Source organism: Cryptomeria japonica, chromosome 1, assembly GCF_030272615.1.
Source record: "Cryptomeria japonica chromosome 1, Sugi_1.0, whole genome shotgun sequence".
NCBI classification, from domain to species: domain Eukaryota; kingdom Viridiplantae; phylum Streptophyta; class Pinopsida; order Cupressales; family Cupressaceae; genus Cryptomeria; species Cryptomeria japonica.
Window position 1 is genome coordinate 408,627,320 of NC_081405.1, and position 12,806 is coordinate 408,640,125.

The 12,806-nt window shown below is 37.0% G+C and overlaps 1 protein-coding gene across 1 annotated transcript; it reads right to left on the bottom strand.

Moving 5' to 3' along the window:
- Positions 1-7,369: 7,369 nt before the first annotated feature.
- Positions 7,370-12,503, bottom strand: LOC131065591 (large ribosomal subunit protein uL3c). Its single transcript, XM_058000155.1, has 2 exons — positions 11,787-12,503; positions 7,370-7,767 (listed from the first exon to the last, which is right to left on the bottom strand). The coding sequence occupies exons 1-2, from the start codon at positions 12,298-12,300 to the stop codon at positions 7,478-7,480; spliced, it is 804 nt and encodes a 267-aa protein (XP_057856138.1). The 5' UTR covers positions 12,301-12,503; the 3' UTR covers positions 7,370-7,477.
- Positions 12,504-12,806: the final 303 nt, after the last annotated feature.

Genomic DNA, 12,806 nt, shown 5'->3' on the forward strand with positions numbered 1-12,806 from the left:
TGTTGATTTGTCTGGTCCTACTTCAAGATGAAGGCATTGAGTGTGCCTCCCTAATTTGCCCCTACTCTAACATTGATCTCTATATGGCCAACCTCAAAATTTATTTTTCTCTCTTTCTAAAGCCTTCACATCCCTCTAGCTTAACTACATGCATTAAAAATTGCATCCACAAGTTGGCAAGATTGAGAATCCAATACTTATATCTTGTGATCAAGGCTAGATTTGCTATTGTCTATGAGGTTTCATCCTCACCTCAGATAACTTTGCTCAAAGGTTCTCATCCCTAAACTAAATCACTCAAATTTCAAAATCAAAAGTAATTTGAAAATTTCTCATTTGATCTCCAATGAAAGAAAGGACTTGTACACATAGCTTTAATAAATTAGGACCCATGGGGCCACATTGGCACCAAGATTTGAAATTTGAAATTTTTGTTTCTATTATATATTAATATTTATTACTTAATAAATAGAGTGTTGGGATACAATTTTAATTAACGCTAGGTTGTAAGGGGTAATTAGAGGAAATGGACACGACAAATTCTTTAATGTGAGTTTCACATGGCTATGAAAAGAAGAAAACCCACTCCAATGAAAATTGGGTGATTGTGTTGCTTTTAACATGGCAAGTTGGGCAACAAGAAAACTCAAATATGGCTCTCCCACCTCCCTCCAACGGCTCTGTCGCCTCCCTCTTTTTGAACGCCCTTGGTTCTACTACGGATGTTTGGGGCTCTGCTTTCCCCCCCTTCCTTGCGCACGGTCCTCGGCTCCTACGATCCATGCTACTGTTGTTTGGTTGGTGACCCCTTTGGCGGTTGTTGATGTGCCTATAGCTGCATCCACACCCCTCCCCCCAATTCCCCAGCTGTGGATCCTGCTATTGTCAGATCTCTGGCTTCTGGGGAAACGACCTTGCCGCCTGTCGTTGATGTTGTTGGTCCTTTGCCCAAACTTGTTGGTAAGCGTAGCTTTGCTCGTGTGGCCAGATCTTCCATCCAACCCTCTAAGGGGGTTCGTCCTCTCCCTTGTGCGAAATCCTCCCATATGGTGGTTTGTGGACAGGATGTTGTGGACAACATTGGGTTTTACCAGCGTTGTGCTTTGGTGTGTAGATTCTTTAGGCTCTGGCCTTCCCTATCGGACCTTCACCAACATCATCTCTTCCAACATCATCTCTCTTAATGTTGCTTTTTTTTAAGGGTCAGTGCCCTAGTTAACGTTGCTTTTTTAATCAAAAACATGGCAAGCTAGAAATTACGAGATTAGACATCAAAAAACTTGATTGCTTGACTTGTAGTGGAGAGATCTCCAGGAATTGGCATCCATTGAGAAGTTGTTCTACCTCAAACAGCAGCCAAAACAATGAAGGTAGACAAGAGTGCCAAACTCCCTAGCTAGATGCTTCAACTTCCCAAGTAACAAAAAATCAAGATCTCCGAACTCTAACAAAACAACTGAAAATTCTTTTGCCATGTTCAAATTGTCTGCTTTGCTAGTTGTTTATTGCATCAAAGCGTACGCCAAGGTGACCAAACTATTAATAGAGGTAAACACATCAATGTGAGCCAAAACTCCATGTTTCAAAATGTGTCTTCCTTCCAAGGATGTCTTGAACCGTAAATCTTACACAACTTTGTACACAACTCTTTGATATGTCCAACTAGTGGAAATTCTTTCTAGCACTAAAATTGTATTGAAACCAACATTTCGATCTTAAAAATAAGATTCATTTTTCAAATCACGCAGTGAGCATCATCTTCACATATGTTCAAGGCATCATTCATACATTGTCTTCTCTATGATGTGAGGGATTAAATGGCCCACCAGAAAATTTAGATGTTTTGCTTCATTTTGGTTAACGTTTTGTTATGTTTGGCCAAGATTGGTCGCAGGTGCAGCTTTAGTTTCTGCAAAAGGCCAAAGATCAACTTCCTCCCATACTATTAGCAAGCAATTTGTAAAGTTGGAAGTGCCCTCTTTGAAACTGGGACTAGACGACTACAACTTTGGAAACATGTTCGTTATAAATAGATTGGAATAATTCAATTCAAATTAGTAGTAACTTATAATAGGTGTGGGAGCATCTCACAACTCCAACTTCAATCATTGGAAAGTTCAACTCCCTCTCACACCATTATTCCTTACCATTATTGGGTGGTTGCGTAAGAGGATCACTTATTTAATCCATATTTTTTTGTTTGAACATAGAACATTAATTAAAGATCTTAGACAATCCTGTTGCAAGTGTGGAATATCCAATGATGTGATGATGCACAACGTGCACAATGCCTCTGCTACTGTTGTTATTATATTTGTATGATTCAAGGTAAACAATGGACCAGTGTTCCACTAACAAATTGACCAATGTTCCACTGAGTTTGGGGACGTGGAGATAGGGGACAGGGTATTTGGGGCGTAAGTTTGGCAATGAGGGGGGACAGCGATGGGAGCAACGAGGGAGCGGTGCTGACATAATCCATTGTTGGTTCACATATTCGTCTTTCTCTAAATTTTAAACAAAATGTGACTCTTTGCTCACGCCAAGACCAATCTATCAAATTACAATTATATAAACTATTAATTAGTTTCCTTTTGAATTTTGAAAAGGTACAACTCCCTTTGTATGATCAAAAATTTTGGATTTTTGAATATAAATAACTTGGGTATACTTTTAACCATAGGGGTATTGACAATTGCCCATTACCATGGAACAAATTCAAGTAACAAAAAAACAAAAAAATCAAATATATGCCTTTCAAGTTGCAACATGACAACACAAAGATTATCACAACATAAAATAAATTCCAAACATAAGCATCAACTCAAAATTAATAACCGGTGCATGGATTGGATAACTGAAGATTAAAACACCCACTAAATTTCTAAGAAACGAACAGTTGCTTATATGAATGCTAATATCTCAAAGAATATCACATCAAGATTGTACGCAAACTCAAAGGATCGCAACAAGTATAAACAACATTCAACTTCAATGCACATAAACAAAGAAACTTGAAAATTAAGTCAAATTTTATTTGGTCTTCACACTCATGTCGAAGCATAAGGGGGATCAAGAAAAATTGTCGATCATTTTCCATGTTCATTTAAAAAATATATGTAAGTTTTAAACATAACTATCCATGAGTTAAAGTAAACTGATTCTTTTAAAAGAATCGTTTTACACATAATTAAGCCTTTTCAATAATAACAACAAAACAAAGTTTAATTTAACGAGTGCTAGCATAAAATCAGAAAGTAGTTTAGTCTACGAGATGGTTGCACTTCTCGACTAAGTAGATTGTTGCTTTGCTTGTTAGTCTATATAACCTTCTAATGCATTGAAGACCCCTAGAATACCTTGATCACTTGGAATGATCACATTCTTTATCCATGGTGCCCACAAAGATTTCCCTTTTCTAATTTCTTCAGCTTTAGAAATAAGGTTTGTAGTGACTAACACACCAAATTAAGGATGTGTCAATCCTTGTCAACTTATTATGTTTTTCCTCATTAAAAGCATTTGGATCAGTCAACATATCTATATTATCCTGAAATTTTGTCATTAATTCATCAACCATGGCATATACAGAGTTCTCTTTTCTCTTTAGACGGCAATCGATATTTGCAAATTCTTGAATTACTTGAGTAACCATTTTATTGGCTTCTCAAAGTAATTCACTTCGTTCTCTGATGTTTTGCTACAAAAAGTTGCATTTCCAATCCAAACTTTGGATCCATCTAGTGCATAATGTGTCCTTAGATGGAACTATATTTCTAGCCATTGATACATCAATACCGTATCAATATTTGTTTGCAATTCCTTCATGGCATGTTGATGTGAAGACTCCTCCATCATGGAATTGCTCATTTCGGTGGATACGGTGTTCCTTGCTAGCACCAATTCATTATAGAATCTACTCAAGTTGTCAATAAATAGAAGACCTTTAGTCCTTTTGATCCATTCTTGTGCAATCCAACCAAAATGGTTGTCCATTTGTAATTTTGCCACCAATTCTTTGTTCACATCTCACTTTGGATCCATTATTGTTTTCGAAGAGCCAAGAGCCTGTGACGATGATGGACTCAATAAGGATCTTAGGTATTCAGATAATGCCTCAACCATAGCCTTTAAACCTTCTTTGTCCATTTTTTCTTTCTCAACCCTCTCCATCACCTTAGTGGTTGTAACTTGGAAATAATTATGGAATTCTACATCCTTGCTAGGAGGCCCCATATCAATGTGAGTGAATCTTAAATCAGTCGCAGTGGCTTGGTTTGGGTCTTTCTAAGATGTAGGGTGGGCAATCTCTAGGAAAAGGTGATCAAAATTTTTATCCTTAATCAAGTGAAAGGTAGTTTTGAGCTTCTTACTTCTAGGGATAAGGTGGACTGTAATATCTTTGAAACAATATCCCTAGGTGGTTGTGTAATGGCTTTGATTTTCTTCTTATTAGACAATGAGACTTCAAGCTATGTGAGGGAAGACAAGGTCTTGATGGCACTCTGCATCGTGTTAGGGCTGAGGAAGGGGGTTCTCTTAACCAAAGGGGTCTTATCTATGTTTTGCAAAGTTAAAGGAAATGGGGATTTAGGCTTACCACTAATAGTGTTATATTGTGTTGCATCTTGAGTTGGCTCCTCCTCTTTTCCCTGGTTCTTCTTAGGATGTTATGATTCTTTCCATTCTCCTTCTTTGCCCTTCTCCCCTTGTTCTTTATCTAGCTCCCCTACTCTAGTATCTGGTGCAGAACCGTCTCCACAAGCTTTCTTGGGATCCTAATTCCAATCTAGTGGCTCTCCATCTCCACTACCTCCCAGATTGACTATGGGTATTGTTGTGCGAGCAGGACTATAGGAGAAGGATTTACATCTCCAGTGCTACTTTTTCTTGATGATTCTTTTGCCTTCATTAGGGTATTCTTGGAGACGTCACCCTTCTTTTTTGGCAACCCAAACCTGAGTCCTTAAGACGAAAGTAGTCCGTTTATCCAATTCATCCTCTTTGAGTAGAGCCCAATCAATAGAATGCACCTGTACATGAGAAACATAGGTGGGGTTGATCAGATCAGACCTATCATTAACAAAAACATTAACATCCAACTCAAGTTTGTAATTAATTATTTTCTCTAAGGTCATTCTTGAGCAATCCCTTCTCCTCACTTCAAGGTCATCTACATAGTCTTCCCAATATTCTTCTAATTGGGGCACATAATGGAATGAAGGTCCTCAATGCAAATTATTTTTGACAAAATCTTTGTTATCAAACTTTAGCCTCAAGACATCGTAAGCATCCATAACATATTTATCTACTACCTTCACAATGTTTAAGACATTTGATCACATTTTGCAACAATACATCCCTAGAGTGATGGGGAACTGGATATCGATTTTCCCTCTCTTAGTACATCTCCTATTTACTTCACAAATTTTGTCTACAATGCTCAAACAAAATAAATGTACCATCTACATACCTGGTTAGTTTTTAGGGGAAGCCATCAAAACCCCCTGCCCTCATGTAGGTGAATGTAGGGAACTATAAGAAATAGTTGGCATATACTTTAATCAAGGTAGTTTCTTTAGGTTAAAATCTCCATTTTGGATGTCACTATAGTTCTCTCACCAATCTCATTGTGAATACATCATTCTCTCTTTTAAAATTTGTGTAGCTCCTTTGCAATTGCAAATTAGGGTAAAAATCACAAATTTAAATAATTTCATCAAATTCCTCCACAAAGTCTAAGACAAACCAATGTTGAGTGTAGATTAAAGCATAGAATAAGTATGAATTCATGTAGAAGAATCTGTTCAATCTGAAAGAAGTTATCATGGATTGTAATCAATCATTGATCAAACCTACCCAATCTAAATATGCTTCCCTGGCATTAATAACCTGGACAAAGGAAAACATCCATTCGTCCATATTGAAGGCATCTCATCTCCTTGGAGCCTATGTAACAAAACAGCCATATCTACAATCTCCCCTTCAACAGAGGATTGTGAATGGTTTTGGGCAACTTTAACTGCCCTTTTCTAGGATTTACAAACTAGTCTTTAGCAAACACATTTCTATAGTAACCCTTCTTGGCACTGAATTCACTTTAGGACAAATTGAAGTCTCGGTGAGCATATTCAGCTCTATTCAAAAGCTGAAATAAGTTTTGAATGGTTGCTTTGTCTAGGGTTACGAGGACCTTGTTATCTTGCGTCTTAATTTCCTTTGTATTGGGGGCATACCTATTCATACATTCCAACACAAAATCCAAAACATTGCACAAAGACATGGAAGGCAATGGCTTCAAGCAACCCACTCTCTACTAAATTTTGTGTGATTGGATTCCAATTAGGGCTTTGTATTTTCTGCCAGAATTTTTCCAGTTTAATATACCCCAATTTTGTGTCCCTTATCTTTGCTAGAGAACGCTCAAGCCCATTCAAATGCTCATGCGCCAGATATTTTTGTTTCATTTTTTCTCCATTTCAAAGTAGAAATTTTAATGAAATATGGTTAGAAAAACGCCCTTTTTAACTTCAATAAGTTATGAACTCCAAATGCAAAATTCTAACTCAAAGCAATTCATAGTATGGTAGTTCCAAAAAGCCTACCTCTCTGCAACAATGATAGTTATTGGAAAGACTTGTTGTGCTTTAACCTTTCTCTTGCTCCTTTTGATATAATGAATCTTCTGGCCGAAGACTTTGGGTAGATAAGTAAAGGATTTTGAAATTCAGTCCTAGTGCATTCAATGCTCCACCTACTACTGCACTATGTAATTAATGCTTAATGCTTCCCACCATTCGTGCCATCTTGTCACTTTCCTATCAGTTCAAAAAGCTCCTTCAGATCCCATCTTTAGTTTTGGTATTCCTTTTTTATTCCACCCAACACGATCTCTTATTTTGATCTCTCAATATTTTAAAAATGAGCAGTGACTTTCATAACAATTCATGACACTATGTCGGGAGGCAATTCAGTTCTTGAACTCTTCTTTGGGCCTGAAACATGCTATAAATCACCTTTAAATTGTCATCGGATTCCAACCACAACTTTGGAACTTGGCCTTTACAGTCCTAAGGTTTTCCTTTTCCTCTATGTGTTTCGGTGCCAACTAAGCAATTGGGCTCCAACATGGTTCAAGAACCATTGTCGAAGTCTGATGCCTAACTTTGAGAAATTAAACGAACTAGGGAACTCCTAAGAATTCACCAACTGATTGCATAAGGATTAAGTGAGTTTTATGCTACTTGAAAAATTCCACCTACTTAATATACACATTTTGTTGTTAAATCCAATATTTCAATACGTTCTTGGTAAGAATTTCCTCCCATAATTAAATAATGAGACACTGTAAGGGATTGAAACATAGAAAAAACATTAAAATGAGACATCACATAGATATTTATGGCCATCTTCCCAGGCAAGATGAAAAAGTTCACAGTTCAATTCACATTTTTCTGTAAACATTCAGAAAAGCTGTCTAGTTTTTTGGTATGTTTTTACCCACAATCTTTGCTGGTGTGATTCTAACAAGATTCCCTTGCTTTCCAGGAACAGCCCCTTTTATCATTAATGCCTGAAGATCCATGTCTATTTTGACTATTGGCAGCTTACGAATCTTAGTCCTTTTACCACCCATCCTACCTGGCATCTTTTTGCCTTTGTAAACACGTCCTGGAGTTGTACCAGCACCAATTGATCCCAACTCTCTATGACTTTTAGAACCATGAGTCATTGGTCCTCTTTTAAAATGGTGTCTCTTGATTCCACCTGTAACAAGATGACATAGTTTAGCACTGTTATCATTATACAAAAAAATATTAATTAATCACCATCATGCATAAACCAAGAATTGAGGAGAAATGTGCATGATCCTAAAATGATATAGCATAAAAAAGAATAAATGTCTGGGTGAAAATTACATTATTTCAACATTATGGAAACTGACCTTGAAATTACCATGTGGTGCCAATCCTGAAGAGAGCATTAATCGGCTTAAAACTACCAATTTAATCCTCATGTTAGATAGTGCAATAACTACTTTTTTGAAATTTTTAATCTTTCCAAAAAAGAGATCCACGGTGAGCTACATGCCCCTATATGCATCATAGTAAAAGTGGCCTCGAAAAAGGATGGGCAGGAGGTTTAGCAGATTCCCTTGTCACTGAAGATGGGACATATCTAGGTAGAGCGTCATCTACCAGCCATTCACTAATTTCTAAAAGAGACATCAGGAATCTTTTCAACTTCAATAATTTTTAGCACGCCACTGGGATGATCCAAAATCTCTCATCCATTTCTTGTTCCATATTTTCCATTTTGTTATGAGAATTTCTGCATATTACTCGTAGGTTGAAACCTAAATTTGTAGCCATCAGTGTGTGACTAAAATACCAAATTGACAATTTTTCAGTAGTAATGTGTCTTACAGAGATTCATTGCTGTCTATTATTTTCAATTTTTAATTTTTGCCAATGGTCCATTTGTAGGATGAACTTTCTTGTCAACTCTCAATATTTTGGTCAAATTATGGTCATCCTACCTAATCATATGATGACCAAAAAGTAATACTTGCACTTATACGTCATGAAAACCTTACATCACATTGCCGTAAGAGTATTCTTGTTTTTCATTGATGAACTTACTCGATTATTAGTTAAATATATAATTAACATGCAATCTGGGAGTTACTTTAGAGCAGCCTCCATGCAATGGAACAATAATTGTCTAATAAAATAGCCATGCTGAAAAAAGATAGATCTGTAACATTCTACGATATTTGCAGTTAGTTTTTTGTATATGGAAGAGTCGCCAACAACAAACAATCTCATCAAAATCAAAGATATAACCAGATATTATCTATGCAAAAATCCAACATTTCAATACTTGAAAATAGTTCTTTTGTAGCTGTAAAGGGAATCTGTTGGAGATCCGCTTGCTATGTAATGAAGGCAACAAATAATTATTTTTGTACTATTTGTAAGTTGGTGCTGAGATAGCTTGTTCGGTTTAATGGGCATAAATGGATTGTCTAATTTCAATATGAATGTATGGATTTGGTCATTGATCAATCACAACATGTTGATTGTTAGTCTACCTTCAGTATATTCATTTGTGTTACAACTCATGCAGGACCTGATCATTTGAGAGGTTTCATATGGGTTTGAGTGACTAGAACAAACTGCTTCATCATTTGTCTATTTGCGAGTAATGTGAATTCAGCTTTTCTGTGAAGTATTTGGTTAATTTTCTTAAGGTTTTTCCAAGGGTTTTTTGAGAGGGATAACAGATGCCTACCATGTTTTGAAATATGGCCAGAAATGGATCAGGGCAAGGATGCTGATTGTAGCTTAAACGCAAGGTGGAATGAAGAATATGCCTGGAAAGTTTTTTACCACTGCATACTCATCACTGTGGGAGTTTTTGATAATTGCTTCTTCAAGGATGGGGTAGCGGCAAGGCATTGGCAGCTAAAAATGCAGGGATTGCTAAGGTACATATATGCCTGACCATTCTTGAGATGGATTGTGTGCACATCCATTCTTATCCCTTGTTGGTGCTGTGTCCTTTGGGGGGTTCAAAAGATGGGTGAAATCCAGCTGGCCGTTAGCTTCTCATGTTCATTTTTAATTAAGATGGTGCACATAGATACAAAGCCTTTACTACCCAAGATGCAGCTTGAGAAGCTCTGGCACCATGCCATGCAAATGGAGGCAATTGAGTGAAAAACTTGTGGAGCATATGCTCAATGTGGGTTCTCATATTTGGAGGGTGTGCTGCAGTAAAACTATTTTTTTCTGCATCATGAATGTGTTGCCATCGAGTATTGGTGGGAGGCTGCATAGTGTGGTGGGAGACATGGCTACTCAGATAGAAAGGTCTCAAGTGCTTTTTTATTGGAGAGATCCCTGAGCTACTGTTATTTTTGTCTTATTTTGTTTGATAGCTCTATAATTCTGTGTGGGCACCCTTCTAGGTTATTGCTAGTCTGTGTCATCCAAGATTTCAGCACAAGCTCGCTTCTATTCCTTTCGATTGTTTTAGAAAACTACATGATTAAACTGATAGTAAGATGTAAGCAGCTTAATATTTAACGGCAGGAGTTGTTATGTGATTTAGTGTTAGTTCTGCTGCCAACAGAACAAACATCTTTTATTTGATTGCTACAAAATTTGTAGTTTTCTCCACTATTGCAGCATGTCACCTTAGAAGATATATACCCTTATGGGTGCAGTGCCAGTTCTTGAGCTCAATGCAATATGCTGAATCAGAAATTTCCCTTTGTTGTTCACCATGCAATTAAAATCATCCCATTGTAAAAATATTTCTATATGTAATTTGAGTTTGCAGATTATGTTTTCCTTTATGAAACTTCTCCAGGGACCCTCTATACAGTATGTATCCTTTTCAGTGTTTCTCAATACATCAGTTTTTTAACCCATGGTGCATGGTCAAGACTGATTAACAGTGACAATTATTTTACATACAGTATTAAGTTCAACCTGCCTCATAGTTTACGGGGATGTAAATAATTAACAAAATGCAAAACTCTCAAATGAACTGTAGCAATGAATAGCATGGATTTGATTATGATATGTAACCATAGAGAAGGGTAAGACTTAAAAGTACTGCCACTATGGAGACTCAAACAAAAATATTTAAATGCTTTTTATTCTTTGTATGGGATGCATCAGACTCACATATGGTTCCACTGACTTTGTATTATCATTAAAATGTATTAATTTGTGTCCCTCCTGAACAGATCCCATCTTTCACTGGACTTAGAAAAGCCGCATTCTAGCAAACCTGTCAAAACCATTTTCTCTACCTCTGTCTTCTTTACGTACTCATCCAAACTTGTAAGGATCATTAGACTTTATCCATCCCTGTTATTTATTTCATCTTCTTTCTCATGCTAACTTTGACTCAGCCCTCTGTCCTCCCAATTGCCCCTCCCATTGTGACAGTTGTTTCTATTGTAGATTTGTCACATCCACTGTATGACAACTCAATTAAGATATACTCTTCTCTCCTATGGCATATCAGCAGCTATCATTAGTTCCATGTTCTCACTTTCAGGAGATTATATATTATTACTTTGTGCATATGTTTTCACACATCTCTTCAATTTCATTTTTTTCTTGTTATTTTGCTTTCAACCTCTGTTATTTTTTTCTCTCTAGAGTTCCCTGATTATTTCTAAGAAACACATGTTGGTCTAATTCAAGAAAATATATGTTTTCTTTCAAATTTATTATCCATTTGCAGTTAACAATCTATTTAAATAGATTTAAAATGGGTCAGACAGTACCAGTTGAAGGCAATTCTGGACCAGGTTGCCTACTGATTACAAGAATTGGTAAAGGCATGTACCAAGCCTGGTAAAAGATTGCTTTCTTCAGGAAATTTTGTTTCTAGGAATACCTTGCTTAAGTAGATTCCAACAATCAATCAACAACTCGAGTACATGGAGTCAAGAATATTTGCTTAATAGTCACAGGTTGGTATCATCAATTGCCGAAGTCAACAAAAATTTACAAAGAGTGGAGTGCTTTTCCCAAAAAAAACCAATAAAACCATTTGTATCATCGATTAGGAAGCAATTGGAAAGGGTCTATGCTAGAATATAATGGTGATCGGAATGGAAATGATGTGAAAAAAAATTGCATAGATCTACTGCCAAGTGTCATGCCCCTGCAAATGAATACAACAGGTATTGTATGGAGAAATTAAAGATGAAATAAATGAATAAAAAAACAATACATATATAAAGAAAAGCGTAGGGGTACCTTGAAATCCTTTTCCAATGGAGGTGGCAGATACATCGACCAGATCTCCCTCGGCAAACATCTCATGGAAGTTCAATCGTTGATTGGGTTGGAAGGCATCGAGCTGGGATGCAGAGGCCAAGCGGAACTCCTGCAAGTGGCGCATGGGAATCGCCCCCGCTTTGCTGAGATGGCCCAATTCAGGCTTGCTAAGCTTGGTGTCCCTCACTCGCCTGTACCCCACTTGAACAGCAACGTACCCATCTGTGGACTCTGTCTTTATCTGAGTGACAATGTTGCCCTCGTGAAAGCCTATGACTGTCACCGGCACACACTTCCCCTCCGGCTCAAAATATGTCATCATCCCCAACTTGGTGCCCATCACTCCCACGGCTGCCTCGTACGACGCCATACAAATCGTTTCTGCCCTCCTCTGTTTTGGCATTGCCATTGCTCCCCTGGAGTGCAAATTCTGCCTCCCCACTACAGATTTTGTGGTGGCCAAAGAACACGCGGACAGCGAGGCGGCAGCCATGATTACAGTACACAACAGGATTTAAGAATGGCTATCGCTACGAATCTACTATTCCATGCTAAACGCTTATCTATTTGTCCTTGTGGCTTTTCTGAAATATGTCAGGATGGATAAAATGAAAGTCTGGGATTAGGGGAAGAGGGATGCTTTCCCGTAAACGCAGAGATAAGGTTCTTTGCAATTCTCTTCAACATTTAAAATATATATTAACATATTTATACTTTAAAAAATATATGTAAAATATATCAAGAGAGATCATTTTTTTAAAAAGTAATTTTTTTGTTTCAATTTTAATAGTGAATTTTAAAATGAAGATTAACCTAGTGATTAACACAAGCATTGGACTTTAATGCATGACCCTTTACTTTTTTATTCACACTAACCGAACAAACATGTCTAAGTGATTGAAAACTAGAAAAATAATTTAGTTTGGATGACAAAATTTAATTCTCATTTTTGCAATTTAAACAATAAAAATTAATTGAACCTTTACTTCTTACTTCCAC

What these genes read in the sequence shown, in the direction of transcription:
- LOC131065591 (XM_058000155.1), bottom strand. Translation starts at nt 12,300, where the DNA reads ATGGCTGCCGCCTCGCTGTCCGCGTGTTCTTTGGCCACCACAAAATCT. An exon ending in CATTGGAAAAGGATTTCAAG is followed by an intron (nt 7,768 to 11,786) that starts GTACCCCTACGC and finishes ATCTTGTTACAG; the next exon opens with GTGGAATCAAGAGACACCAT.